Source organism: Panthera tigris, chromosome A3 (assembly GCF_018350195.1).
Source record: "Panthera tigris isolate Pti1 chromosome A3, P.tigris_Pti1_mat1.1, whole genome shotgun sequence".
In the NCBI taxonomy this organism is placed as follows: Eukaryota; Metazoa; Chordata; class Mammalia; order Carnivora; family Felidae; genus Panthera; species Panthera tigris.
Genome location: NC_056662.1, coordinates 22,568,960 through 22,584,545, shown reverse-complemented (window position 1 = coordinate 22,584,545; position 15,586 = coordinate 22,568,960). Strand labels below are relative to the sequence as shown.

The window sequence follows — 15,586 nt, the reverse complement described above, 5'->3', positions numbered from 1 at the left end:
CAGACAGCAGCTTTGCACTCTCCATTAATATTTATTAAGTACCCCTCTGGTAGAAGTGGAAGGCAATTTGATAAGATATGCCAAGAGCTCTAAATACGTTCATTCCAAGAGTCCATGTAAGGAAGTATTCTACAGTGTGGATAAAATTTATGCACAAAAACGTTCAGTGAACTGAACATATTATAAATGATCTAATTTCCAAAAATAATGGAATAGTTAAGTCATGGCATAGCCAGATGAGGAAATACTAGGCATCTCTCAGAAATTATTTTTGAGTGTTTAAAAATGATATAGAAATGAGACTGTGTTGTAATTATGAAGTCAGAAAAGGGGGCACAAAATTGTACACCCAATTTGGCAACTATATAAATTTAAAAGTTACTTTATAGGGGCACCTGGGTGGCTTGGCTGGTTAAGCACCCAACTCTTAACTTCGGCTCAGGTCATGATCTCGCAGTTTGGCAGTTTGTGGGATTGAGCCCTGCGCTGGGTTCCGCGCTGACAATGTGGAGTATGCTTGCAATTCTCTCTCTACCCTCCTCAAAATAAATAAATAAACTTTGTAGTAAAAAGTTACTTTTATAAAAATTATACACACACACCTATTTCAACACCAAACATAAGAATATAGTTGTCCCTAGATTATGAGTTTTTTTCTTGTTCTGTATAATTCTCTGTGCTTTCCAAATATTCAACTGTGAGCATGTACTCTTTCAATAACCTGAACATAAAAGTAGAAACTAAAAAGAAATAAAATAAAAGATGGTTATCTCTAGGTAGCAGGATCATAAGCAACCTTTATTTTTATACTTTTCTAATTTTTTTCTGATGTTATATAAAGTGTTATTATTTATTTATTAAGATTTTATTTTTAAGTAATCTCTATACCCAATGTGGGGCTCGAACTCATAACCCTGAGATCAGGAGTCACATGTTTTCCTGACTGAGCCAGCCAGGCACCCCAAGATAAGTGTTATTTTTTAAAAGCAATGTATCATATACACTTGCTATAGCATATGTCTCAGCTCTAATTCTAAACCTTTTTTAAAAAGAAAAAAATTTCTTTAATGCTTATTTTTGAGAGAGAGACAGTGAGAGCCAGGAATAAGCAGAGAGAGAGAGAGAGAGAGAGAGAGAGAGAGAGAGAGACACAGAATCTGAAACAGGTCCAGGCTGAGCTGTCAGCACACAGCCCGATGTAGGGGCTCAAACTCACGAACCGTTGAGATCATGACCTGAGCCGAAGTCGGATGCTTAACTGACAGAGTCTCCCAGGCGCCCCTCTAATTCTAAACCTTTAAATGGTTTCACAAGGAAAGGAAAATTAAGCAGCACCCACATAGACAAATGGACAATAAGCCTGCTGATACATTGTTTCAACTGGCAGTAGGCTCTTTTCTCCTTTCTCATCAATCCTAAACACATCACCTCTAACCACCCCTTCCCACATTACCTTATATCCAAATATAACTGCTGTTTGTCTCAGTGGAGTTAATTATCAATGAAGTGACTTAGGACAAACAAAGAACCAAGAAAAATGGTAAACTTTTTTTTAAAGTAAGATCTGGGCCCAATGTGGGACTTGAACTCACAACCCCGAGATCAAGAGTCGCATGATCCACCAACTGAGCCAGAGCCAATGCCCTGAGAACTCGTAAACTTCTAATTATAATTTCAATTATTGGAGGTGAAAAAAAAAGCATGTAGTTGATTGGTAAAGAAAACAGAGGGAAAAGGTGGCTCAGAGTGACATTACGAGCTTGGCTGATGATGCTAAGGTAACTTCCTGGGGACGTCAGCAAATATTTCTTAAAGATTTTTCTGAGGCAAGACAGAGATCAGAAGGAAACCCTGATTAAATAGCTTCAGGTAACCTAGTATCACAGTAATGCTAATGGTCAACACCAATGCCAATGCTGAATGCTTTAACATTTAGTGACAATGTTGGCTTTAGATCTGTTTTGTCTCCTAAGAATGCCCAATGGTTTCTGGGAAGCCTTCACGCAAACTAGGCCATTCTAGACTTCTTATATCACAGTTCCTAGTTTTTGGGACTTCTATCGAACTGTCACTAGACTCTTGATCCAGCTGTCTCCAAAGCATCACATAAGCCTTTAACAAAGAGACAGACAAGAATGGTGGTAGAAGATTTGTGAGAGCTAGAAAGAGGAAAAGAGAAGGGTCTATGGTTTTTTCTTCTTTAGAGCACAAAGAACCTGTACATTCAAAACAGTGACAGACATGTGACAGTGACAAACACCTGCCACCATTCTATTTGTATTAGGACGGAACTAAAAGTCATATTTTACAAAGCCAGAACATGTTACTACATCAAACTTCACCAAAAATATCATGAGTTTTTGCCAGACTATTTTTAAGCCTTAATTTTAAAAAACTGATGCATAATTATATTTCTAAAACTCAATTTTATTTATATCTAAGTATACTTATGTGTGAAAAATTCATAAAGAATATATACCAAATACCATACACTAGTGAAATAACAAGTAATTTTTATTTATTTACTTTTTGTTTTCTTATCTACTTTGCAGTGAGCATGTAGTTTTTTACATTTCATTTTTCTTTTTGGGGCAGGAGGTACTCAATTTGGTGAAAATCAAATCAATGTATCTACACTTTTTTTTTTAAAGTAGGCTCTTTATCCAGTGCGGAGCCCAACACAGGACTTGAATTCACAACCTTGAGATCAAGACCTGAGCTGAGATCAAGAGTTGAATACTTAACTGACTGAACCACCCAGGTGCCCCTGCTTCTACACTTTTAAGTTGAAGTGTATGTACGTATATGTGTGTGTGTATACACACACACACACACACACACACACACACACACACACACACACTGTTGTTCCTGGGATTTTTCACTTTGAATTCTACTGTCACCCTTTCTCAAATGATCTCCTTCTAGGTAAATTATATCAGATATTAACAATAGCCAAATTCAACTGGTTCAACCTAGATCCAAACTATAACTGAAATTAGGTCAAGTTAAAAACAAGTAAACCCAAACTTGACTTTAACAGCACTAAGTTGATTCTCTTATATATATAAAGTACCAAATAGTCATACCAAGAGGTATTTGATACTGGGATTCAGAAATCTGTAACAATGCTATGAGCCTATCCCCTAACAAAATCAGTTTCAGCTGTTCTGTTAAAGAATTTCAGCTTTCAGAACAACTCAACTCCCTACAATATCTCAGCTGTGGACATTTTCAGATGGGAAAGAACAGGCAACAGATCCAGGAAGAGTGGGGTTTTGCAACCCCAATTCCACCCAATGGCAAGTTATGAAACCTGACTCTCAATTTCCTTGTCTGTAAAACAAGGATAATAAGAACCACCTTGTGATAGTGCTCCAAGAACTGGAGATGTGTATATTTAGTATCTACAGTAGGTACCCAATATTGCTATGATATAAGTGTGCATGCAAGATAAGTATTAGTTCTTCCTTTCGATGCTAATGCTATAGACAGACTCCAATGTACTTAACATAAAACGCATATCTGAAAATAACTATTTGCCTATGCATATACAGGATGGCTGAATCCTGGAAGCAAGGAAGCTGGTTTTCCACACCTTCCTTCTCTGCCTACTACCCTCTGAGTTTACTTCATGTTGCTTCAGACAGCCACTGCTATGAATCCATCCCCAAACATAAGGTTCTCATTTCCATGTACTCACTTCTTCCTCCCATTTCTTTCAGGGCCAGTCAACAGATAAATTAGGTAGATGGAGAGATGCTGGTTCATTTTATTGATCTGCAAATTGGCAATAGAGCTACAGGCAAAAGCAACGAGGAAGAATAATATCATTTAATTAAGGACTAATGACTCAAGTTGAATTTTGCATCTCCGAGCATAAAGCCAAAAGAAATCTCCATTTTGTATTAATGATACTTAGTTAATTTGTCTTTTTCTTTTAGCAAAAGATTTTGTTGTTCAGTCTCCCCTCCAAACTCTCCTCCCCCACCTTCTCTGCAGTGAGGTGACACCACTCCATTTAACACCTGTGACTGGGGTTTCCAATGGAGTTCTTAATCAGAAAGTGACAGCTCAACCCAGTAACATACAACCATAACACAGGCACCTGGCAGGCAATTTTTGAACACTACAGCAAATCGTTTTAAATAAACCTGATCCAATGACCAAAAGAACATGAAGGAGTTATGATTAGCTATGAAGAGAGATTCACTTCTACAAGGCCACCAGCACAGGGAGGGAAGCACTGCAGAAATCCTGTACATAGCCCCCCTTGGTGCTTGTACAGTCCTTACCTGACAGTCAAAGTCCTGGAAGTTTCGTGTACCAGTCTGTCAACAGAAGGCAGAAAACACAGTCAGTTTCCCCATGTGGCTTCCCCAAATGTGCAGCAAATTCAGTTCACAGTGCAAGCAGTGCACGTGCAGCCTTTTGGTCACCATAAAACTAAAATGATTCTCATCAAAAGGCTTCAGAGACAGGGTGGGCTCCTAACATGTAAAAGGTAAGATTACACTTTGGTAGGCTTCCTGTAAAGATAAAGGCAGGAGCCTGGCTGCCCAGTAATGTAATTTCCTGCTTCCCTCCCTAAAGAGAGCAGTGAGAACCTGTGGGAAGAGGATAAAACAAGGATCAAAGTCTTAGGGCACAGTCACAACCCACACAGAAAGTATCTGAGAAAAAGGGGTTGGAGGTCAACCCTGAGAGGAGCAAAGGAGGGCAGGACCAGGGTGCCCAGAACCAGGAATTAAAGAAAGAATCAAGAAGAGAACAAAGATATAGATGGATCAGAAATGGAAGACTTGTAATTTAACAAGGGAAAAAGGCAATATCACTGAAGGAGGGAAAGACAGACAAAACAGGATTCCTAATACACTGGCCTATCTGTTGCATCCCATAAAATTGCTGATAGGAAAAAGGACAAGTCACTGAGTCATTTCAAAAGTAGAACATAGTCAAAAGATTCAAGGAGAATTCACCAGGCTTCTAAAATGAGATTATATCATAGTAATGTTTGTCTGGGGGAAAAAAAAAAATCAATGGCAATGACTCAGAGGCATTTTTATAGCATTTCAGATGCCAGAGTTGCAAAAATATGACCTAAGAGTATACAAAAAGGATAATGAGTGATACATCTGAGAGGGAAAAAACCATTCTGACCTGATCTTTCATAAAGTAAACACCCCCACCCCCCGGGGGGAAAACGTCTCACTATTTAGAAACTGTGTTAGGGGCGCCTGGGTGGCCCAGTCGGTTGAGCGTCCGACTTCAGCTCAGGTGGCGATCTCACCGTTCGCGAGTTCGAGCCCCGCGTCAGGCTCTGGGCTGATGGCTCAGAGCCTGGAGCCTGCTTCCGATTCTGTGTCTCCCTCTCTCTCTGCCCCTCCCCCATTCATGCTCTGTCTCTCTCTGTCTCAAAAATAAATAAACATTAAAAAAAAAATTAAAAAAAAGAAACTGTGTTAGAGTAACATATCTGTTCTGTCTACAACTGACTTCCAAGAGATGTGGAGCCACTACTAAACACGTTCCCAAAAGCTGCCCCTCCAGACATGATCTAGATTTCTGATCCCAAGGGAGTATGAAGAAGTCCGATACCCCTTTTCAGGATCCTCTTAGAAACAGTTCTGTATCCTCTACCCACACTGCTGGCAGAACAAAACAGACAGGTTAGAAACACAGCCCACTGTGTAAAAACCAACCAACCAACCAACCATACACACACACATAAAACCTCTAAGATATAAACTGTCCTCTCTATAAGAGTTAACTAGCAGAACCCACTGAGATAATCTAGAGTGACACTATCTATTAGGGTAGCCATTAGCCACATGTGGCAATTAAAATTAATTAAAATAAAAAATCCAGTTTCTCTGTCACATTACTCAGATTTCAAGTGCTTGATAGACACATGTGGCTAGTAGCTACTCTATAATTGGGCAGTTCAGATATAGAGCATTTCCATTATTGCAGAATTTCCATTTTTCCATTTCCATTACTGAGAACTTCTAGATAGCACTGATCTAGAAGCAGAAAGCTTCTGAAAGAACAAGGCTAGGGAGGAGCACACCCTTGTTTCTCTAAAATCGGCAGTGAAGTCACAACAGATTACCAATCACAGAGACAGAAGATGGGACCAAGAACAGGAAAGAGTGGTAGAGACAGCTAGTCTGAAATATTGCTCCTGGCATGAAACCACATTCACAAAATAAAGTCTGATGCAGTCACAGCACGGAAAGACACCTAAGACACCACGCAAATGGGACTGGGTAGCACATCTCTGAGGAATGCTGTCGTTGGCAACAAGGATCATAATGTTCCACGGCTCCCACTAGCCCCACAAAATGCCTGAGAAGTCCTTCAGAGAAGTCACTGCATTTAATTTCTAGTTAGATTGTGAAAAGCAAAAGGAAGGGCCCTCTCATGCACTACTAGGGTAGATGGTTTAAGTAGGATATGGTGACTAAGCGAAAATAAAGGATACAAACAGTCTTTACAATTTGACCTCAACTACATTAATATGCACCAAAAAAAGACTAGCAGAAAAATACCAAAATGTTAACAACAGCAGCTATTTCTCAATAGAGAGATGATGGATGATTATAATTTTCTTTGTACTTTCCTACAATAAGCAAGTAACTCCCTTTTTGTAATTAGAAAAGTAGAAAAAAAGGATTTGGTATGATACAAAAAATATGTTTGTAACTTGTTATTTTGTAATATAAGATTTAAAGATTCATTTAATCTTTTGAGGAATAATGTATAATGATATACAAACAGACCATATTAGACTTCAATCTTTTGGCTTCCCAGAGGTTCCTTTAGAGAGTTAGAAAGATTAAAGAAAATCACTCTAGACTGAACTAAAATCTTGGTCATAGAAGAGAGACACAAATTCGGATGAGCTCTTTGGGAAGCAGCTGTCACTGTATGCATGAGTTTTCCTTCCTCACAACCACATGATCACAGTCATGAGGCATTTTTTGAGTTCCTAAAGCCTGAGATGAGCACAAAACCTCTGAAATACCAAAAGGAGAAAGAGGCAATTCTCTCCAGAAACCAAAGCCACCCTTTTTCATTAAGTATCTAGCAAAAAACAACAACGTGTTCCTTATCCAACATTCACAGCTAGACTCCCAGAAAAAAGGTACTGTAACTGGACAAAGACTATCTAACAGTTGCTGACTTTAATTCCAGTATAATTAATGTGGTGTTATATTAGTTTCAGGTGTACAAGGTAGTGACTCAACAATTCTATACATTCCTCAGTATAACACTTGTTATTGTTGTTGTTTTAAAGAGGCGCCAGGTGGTCTTGGAGAGTGGCTACAGGCTTCCTGAGTGATCATCCTAGAGAAAGGATATGATTAAGTCTGTTTGATAGTATTTGGCATCCAGAGTTTCTGAATGGAGATCATTAGCTGGTCCCCTCTCAACTGTGGTAAACTGAAGCCATATTCTCTGAATTCATTAAAAATTCAATACTACTCACTGGGTGCATCCTAGAAGAAAGAATTCCCTAGGGACTTACCTATCTCTGATATTAGAGGTACATGGTTATACTCTAACAAAATTCCCAGAAATTTCAAGTTCTGGGTGTTTTCTTTTTTCTTTCTGTCCATTTTGAAGATACCATTAATTCCATGTTCAGAGAGATTCTTGCACTAAGCAGACTTAATTAGCAGAAAAGGAGTCAAGAAAAAATTAAAATAATAGAATTGGAGGAAGACAGTAAAAAAGAGTGGGCCAAGAAAAAAATAATTACTGAAAGTTGCAGTCAAGGTAGACACCAGCCAAAGGGAATATTTCCTGCTGTAGCCTCAAGACTACATGTAGAGGGTGAATGAAGGTAAATGAAGCAGCTCAAGAAGGTAGATTAAAAAGTCATTCTCTCAAATATAAGCCTGGGGAATAAGCAAGAAGCAACTAAGAATAGATCAATGAATGAAGAGAAATATGAAAAGAAGGATGATGGGGGGAATTTAAGAAACAAGTGCTAGGGAGAAAAGAAATGTAGTTTCCCAACATGAGATCTAGTCAAGAGGCACATATAGTTTCAAAAGACAGAAAACAACAGATATAAAGAAAGACAAGATGCATAAGACCTTAGAACCAACTACCAACAGGAAGAGATTTGGGGCAAATATACCTGTTCTGTGAATCTGAAGTACGGTAGGGTACCTCTATTCCCAGTCCTGGTACTCAGTAAACACAGTAAACATCATTTTTAAAGGTTATAAGCATCTCAAAATAGAGATATTCAATTTGAGTAAGAAATGAACACCAAAGTTACATGCACTTTAGGAACTAAAGTGGGGAGGAGGAGTTGTTACAATAATAAAAATTTTAGAAACAAGCTGATTTGAAAAAAAAAAACTGTCAAAGAATAAAATATGGCATTTCTAGTAACAAAAGACAATCCCTACCAACAGAAAGTGGAAAGATGGGTAACTGTATAAGCAGAAGGGTTAGATAAGCCTAGAAAATACTTTTTCTTTGTTAATAAAGATTAATTTAATCAATTAACACGGATTAATAAATCAATGTTTTTACAATCATCAACAAACCTTTATTTTAAAAAGTTTTTTTAAGTTTATTTATTTTGAGAGAGAGTGGGGTAGGGGCAGAGAGAGAGGGGAAAGAGAATCCCAAGCAGGCTCTGCACTGTCAGTGCAGTGGGGCTCGAACCCATGAACTGTGAGATCATGACCTGAACCAAAACCAAGAGTTGGACACTTAACCAACTGAGCCACCCAGGCGCCCCAATAAACCATTTTTAAATAGAAATCTGATCAAGCTGAAAATCCAAAGTGAAAATTATATATATATATATACACACACACACACACACACACACACACACACACACACACACACATATATATATATGTGCACGAGAGTGTTTGTGTGGGTATATGTGTATATATATTTAAAGCACTTATATTATGGACTTCAAAAAATACAAAGAAACAGACTTCACAAAGAAATTTATAAAGAGGTTAGATACTTGGATAAAACTGTCTACAATCAGATAATCGTCTGTACACTGCTGAAAAAGTACAATTTCAAGTCTAAAATAAACTCTTCTATAACATACTATCAGGTTAATGTCATGTGTCACTGACCTCCTGCACTAAAAACTCCTTAGGTAGCTTGTGGCTGCGGCTTCTTCCACTATCTCCTGCTGATCTTGTAGCCAGTTGACAGTGGTCTGTCACAGTGGTACCACTACTTACTTGGGAACTCATTTCCTGCTCCAGTCCCATGTAGGCCATTTATGACAATATGTGACAATCACTTCTTAGCACATTAATAGACACCCACCCTCCAGTGCATAGTAGAGGTAGCACTTCACAAATAGTCTTTAATGAAAAGGTCAACAACTCTGTTTTTAACTTTAAAAAAAAAAAAAAAGAAAGAAAGAAAGAAAGAAAGAAAGAAAGAAAGAGAGAAAGAAAGAAAGAAAGAAGGAAACAAACAAACAAACCTTGGCACTAACCCTTCCCCTGTCTCTGCTGTTCTGAAAGTTACAAACAAGCTCATTCATGGGTTTTCTCTCCTCTGCTTACATTTCCAGTCATGAGTAGAGACGGAAAGCTTAAACTGCGATACGGTCTATCTCACTTTCTATTTTAACAACCAAAAAAGGTAAATAACTTGTTTCTATTCTCTCCACTACTTATTCAACCTACTTGATGTTTCCTCAATTCTGCAGAAGCTAGTTGTGGCTTTCTGCTTATTTTCTCAAGACTGCCCCTTGGCTTTCACTCGGTTCAGTATTTTTTGTACCATTTTTGTACATTTTTGTATCATTTTGTACCAAATCCTTTTTTTCTGGTGTTCTAATTACAAAAAGGAAAGTACATGCTCACTGTAGAGAAGTATAAAGAAAATTATAACCATCCATCATCTCTCTATTGAGAAATAGCTGCTATCATTAATGTTTTGCTCTTCTTTTATTAGTCTTTTCTGGTGCATACTTTAATATAGTTGAGGTTAGAGAAAATGAAGCACAAATCAGTCAGCTCTCCTGCTTGTTATAAGGTTGAGGAGGTTGGAATGACCAGCTCCAAGAGGCAGCAGGTGGTGGGCAGAGCCCTAGACCCCCTGATCCAAGTTGAAGTCAACAGATGCGGGTTCACCACCCTTCTACACACTACCTTTAGACAAGTGCTATAACCTCTCTGAGCCTATCTGTAAAATGGAGTTAAAAATACCTTTAACTACTTATTTCATAGGAGGTTGGGAGATTTAAAGAAGATAATATCTGTGAAAATGCACTAAAAATAGTTAAATGCTATTTAAGAAAAAAAATCGGTTCACATTTCTATACAATGTCTGCCCCCCAAAACAAAGATAAGCACTGGCAATTGCTTCTTTTCATTACTGGAGCCAAAACAAGCATGGCAAAATTACCCACTTCTTCACAATTCTGAGCCACAGACAAAATTACAAGCATACTAAAATTAAATGGGAAAAGTACCAACAAATGACAAGAGACAAGTTAACATAAGCCTTGCTTAAAGCTATTCTGAGAATGCTTCCTTATAGTCATCTCAGGACAAATCTCTCCATAACAGGTTGGGTCTAGACTTCCTCTAGCTCCCTGAAGCTTGGAAGGGTACAGCAATGTTTTCTAGCTAAGAGTATATCTATGAAAATGGGCAAAAAGACGAGATGAAATGATACACATCTCTAGGCTTTTCCTTAAAGAGACATGGCAAGCCACAGAGGTGATGAGGTCACATAGTGGAAAGGACTCAGGGTTTAGAATATGACAGACCTGGGTTTCAGTCCTGACTCTGCCACATACTGACCGGGCAAACCAGTTTTTCATCTTCTAAGTGAGGAAAAATACTATCTACTTCAAAGGGATACTCTGATGATTAAAAGAAAGTACGTAAAGCACCTGGCACATAAAAGGTGCATAATCAATAATAGCAGGATAGGCCAAAAAACTTGCCCCCCCTCCCCCCCACCCAAAAAACCTTCCAGACATTTACTCCTATCAAAACCTGAAGGCCTATCCCCTATGGCAGTGGTTCTCACCTGGGGAGACTGTGCCCCCATGGAACATTGGACAACGTCTGGAGACATTTTGGTTGTCACAATTGAGTGGTATTGGAATCTAGTGGATAGAGAATCTAGTGGTATTGCTCTAGTGGAATGCTATTGAACGTCCTACAATACGCACAACAGTCCCCACAACAGTTATCCATCCCAAAACATTAACAGTGCCAAGACTGAGAAATCCTACCTGACAGCAAGCATTCTATGGCATTCAATCTGAGTAAGCTATTTCACCTTTCTCATCCTTAGTTTTCTCATCAGCAGTATGGGAACAAACTGATCTGTGTTCCCTATACCACTGGGCAACTGGAGGATCAAACGAAATACCTGATGAAGGGTGTTACCATCATACCTTTCAGAATGTATGCAAAAGCACACACATGTTGGGCAAAGACAAAAGCACTGATGTACTAGGCCAGGGGGACTAAGAGGGTGGAACTCTTTGGGAATGCCTCACGCCAATCTTCTTCTACAAAGCTGGGCTGGAGCAGGGGAGCTTTCAAGAATAGTGAGGGGATAGGAACACTTCTCAGGGAGAGAGAGAGCATGGGAAGTGGGTAGGAACAGCACATCAAAGAGAAGCTAACAGATGTTAGGAAGTGAGGCACTGACTGCGTGGTGTCTTAGACTGCCTGGGCAGCCTGACACAGTTCTGGAGGCTGAAAGTCCAAGACCAAGATTCCAGCAGGGTTTGGTTTCTGGTGAGAGCTGTCTTCCTGGCTTTCAGATGGCTACCACCTCCCTATGTCCTCACATGGGGGGTGGTGTGTAAGAGAGAGAGTTCTCGCTCTTCCTCTTGTAAGGCCACCAGTCCTACAGGATTAAAGCTCTACCTTTATGACCTCACGTTACCTTAATCACCTCCTAAGGGCCCTATGTCCCATATGGTGACATGTGGGGTTAGGGTTTCAACATGCAAGTTTGGGGTGAGGGGATGAGCACAATTCCATCCATACCACTTGGGCAGACTTTAGACACAGCCAAGGCATCACTGAAGCCTCAAGAGAGGAGGACCCAGGTGTTAATTTATTGTTTTTCCATGGTCATATATATTGAATCTTTCCTCTTCCAGCTGCCTTTTCTATGAGATATGCAACAAACTGCTCTTTCATGCAGGCACCTGCTCAGGCATCCTGTGCCTTTCTAGGGTCCAGGAAGGATCCTCCTCCTATTTGTACCTCAGTCCTCAAATATCCGAGACCCACCAGGGTACAGGTTTCCAACAATGACTAACCAGAATCACTTTAGGCATAGTTCTCAATTTCAGGATTTTTTTTAAAAAGCTCAACCACACCCCAGACCAATTCAGTCAGAATCTGGAGAATCTCTACCGAAAATCATCGGTGATATTTAAATCTCCCCAAGTAATTCCAATAAGCAGCCAAAGCTGAAGACCACTGGTCATAGAAAAGTGTGTGGGGTGTGTGTGTGTGTATGTCCTGTCTCCCTCCCCTTACATTCCAATTTAGTTAGTCTACAGTGGAAGCCAGCATTCCCTATTTCTAAACAATTCCCCAGTTGATTCTGATGATCAGCCAGGTTTAGGATCGATTACTACCTTCCTGAAGTTAAATTGTCTACTCCCACCTGCCTTGTAACTATTCATTTCTGTGGCTATACATAAGCTCTACAGATGCAGATTTTATTTCTTTCCTCCTTGTGGCACATTATTTTGGGGACAGCCAAAAGACAGTAAAGACGGTCAAGATTTTCTGAAAAGATGAGGGTAAGCAGCAGGAGAAACCAAATAGGGGCTAAAAAAGGTGTGCAGCCTGATGAAGGAGAGGGCAAAATCTCTAGTAAAAGATAAAAGATGGGGTGGGAGTAGGGTAGAGAGATGAGGTCATAGGAATGAAAATGGGACTGACAGGATTCAATAGCAAATGAATAAACACATGGTAAGTCAACAGCCCTAGAAGTTATAGGTGGGTCTTTGGCCAAAAAAGATAAGGGCAACAGCATCTTCTGTTGTAGCACCCCCATCCCAACCTCATCCATCTTTACTCTTACTTTTTTTTTTTAATGTTTACTTTAAATAGAGATTGAGAGATAGAGAGAGAGAATACATGAATGAGCAAGGAGGGGCAGAAAGAGAGGGGTACAGAGGATCCGAAGGGGGCCCTGCGCTGATAACAGAGAGCCCAATGCAGGGCTTGAACTCACGAACTGTGAGATCATGACCTGGGCCGAAGCCAGACTCTTAACCAACTAAGCCACCCAGGTGCCCCCTTTACTCTTACCTTTTTATCAATACTTTCCTCAGGGAAGAATGCCATGGGCTCATTCACACCTAGCTACAAGAGTATGTATGTATGTATGTATGTATTTTTAAATGTTTATTTACTTTTGAAAGATGGAGGGAGTGGCAGGGAGAGAGAGGAAGACAGAATCCAAAGCAGGTTCCAGGCTCTGAGCCGTGAGCTATCAGCACAGAGCTCAATGTGGGGCTCAAACTCACGAACCATGAGATCATGACCTGAGCCAAAGTCAGACACTTAACTGACTGAGCCACCCTGGCACTCCTACAAGAGTATTTTAATAGGGGTAATGACAATAAACCAAAAGCAGAGGATAGAAAAGGGAATTTCAGGAACACTTACTGAATGGGGACAGACAGGAGGCAGGATAATCCTTTCTTAGCTTTTTGGTAACTCCTACCATCACACCAAGTCTTTATTCTCTGAATTCTGGTGACTAAACTACGCTGTTCACTGTTCTCTAACACTAACAGAAAAATGAGGTATATTACTGACATCCATACATCCCCGATGAAAATCTCAAAGTTGACAGAAAGGTCACATAGCAGACTTGACAAACATTAGGGAAAGTCTTACAGCCTATGTACATCACCAGCCATAGATGTTCACTTTTCCTTATAGAAACTGAAAGTCAAGACACTTGGATTCTAAGTCAAACCTCACTCTCATCATTTCTGCCTAACTTTGTCATATTTTTTTCCCTTAATGTCTCTATCAGTAAAACAAGACAGTCTCAAGGATAACTTGACTGAATTTGGCCCATGGAAACAAAAGTAGGAAGAAAGAAAAAAGAAGGAAAGATATCAAAAAGATGGTTAAGAAATTTATTTTTTAAAGTATTTCCTCCATCGAAAGTGAAGATGAATATGTTCTGAGTTAGTTGCTATTAAGAAAATATAGAGAATTAACTAATCACAGAAAGGACATATATATTTTAGTGAAAACAGCATGGTCTTTACCTTATCATTTAGAAGTGGTTTGATCTCTGTGAGTTGAACATCCTGAAGTTCATCCATCAGGACAGATGAGAGTAGAGGATTCTCGAGAATAAATCAGTAACTCTGAAACAGAAAGAAGTAAAGAGGCTTAATCTAGAAGCTGGAAACATAATAGTCACACTATGTTGATTCACTGCAATACTAGAGATTAGTGTCATGCACTGCTCAGGGTGCTGAAGACACAGAAGACTAAACAGTTATGGAAGACAGACTTTAAAGTGGCCTCCATGATCTGTCTCCTGGTATTCATACCCTTGAATAACCCCCTCCCACCACTGCGTGTGGATGGGACCCATGGCCTGCTTTTAACCAAAATGGCAAGTGATGGAATGTACAAAAGTACCTGTACATGATGACATTACATAATATTTTAACATCTGTCTTGCTAAAAGACACACTTTCCTTGGCTAGCTTTGAAGAAGCAAGTTGGCATGTGTGAGAGGGCCACATGGCAAAGAACTGAGGACAACCTCCAGCCAAAAGACCAAGAAACTAAGACACTCAGTCCAACAACCTGCACAAACTGATTGCTGTCAACAACCACATGGGACTGGAAGTGGATAGTTCCCCAATCAAACCTCAGACGAGAACCTAGCCCTGACCAACACCTTCACTGCAGACTTGTAGAGGACCCAGTCAACTCTTGGCAGATTCCCAACCCCCAGATATTGTCAGACAATAAATGTGTTGTATGCCGTTTTAAGCCAGTAAGTTTGTGGTAATATATATATTTTAAAGTATTATTTTTTAAAATGTTTATTTTTGAGAGAGAGCGAGCGAGCATGCAGGGGAGGGGTAGAGAGAGGGGGACAGAGGAGCCAAAGTGGGCTGTGTGCTGACAGTAGACAGCCTGATGCGGGCTCAAACTCATGAACTGTGAGATCATGACCTGAGTCAAAGTTGGACGGTTAACCAACTGAGCCACCCAGGTGGCCCTACGGTAATTTTTTTTTTTTTTTTTTTTTTGCAACAACAGATACTAGTCTTTGCTTTTCTGGAGTGTACAGTTTAGTTACTGAAGAATGTGTAACTAAGAGAACAACAAGCTCAAAGCTATGCTTCAGGAAGCAACAGTATGGAGAAAGGATTAAAAGGGGAACAAAAACGGAAGGCTAATGCTATAGCTTAGGATGAGGCCTTGACTTAGGAATGGGAATGTAGGGGGAGATGAACCAAGGCAGCTCATTAGCCTTTACTTGGTGAATCATAGCAGTAGATGGAGAGTAGGAGAGCCAGCTTCCAAGATGGCCTCTAAACAAC

General features: G+C 39.7%; 1 protein-coding gene across 2 annotated transcripts in view; it reads right to left on the bottom strand.

Annotated features, from left to right (window-relative positions):
* NDRG3 (NDRG family member 3) overlaps positions 1–15,586 on the bottom strand; it is a 67,359-nt gene that overhangs the window by 34,507 nt on the left and 17,266 nt on the right. Inside the window, exons 2-3 of one of the 2 annotated variants that reach the window (XM_042980458.1) lie at positions 14,288–14,389; positions 4,296–4,331 (exon numbers count right to left, since the gene is read on the bottom strand). In XM_042980458.1, coding sequence (XP_042836392.1) covers positions 4,296–4,331; positions 14,288–14,344 — 93 coding nt within the window. In that variant the 5' untranslated portion in view covers positions 14,345–14,389. Of the gene's footprint in view, positions 1–4,295; positions 4,332–9,125; positions 9,291–14,287; positions 14,390–15,586 lie in introns of those variants that run through there. The other variant, XM_042980456.1, reaches the window with a different exon arrangement.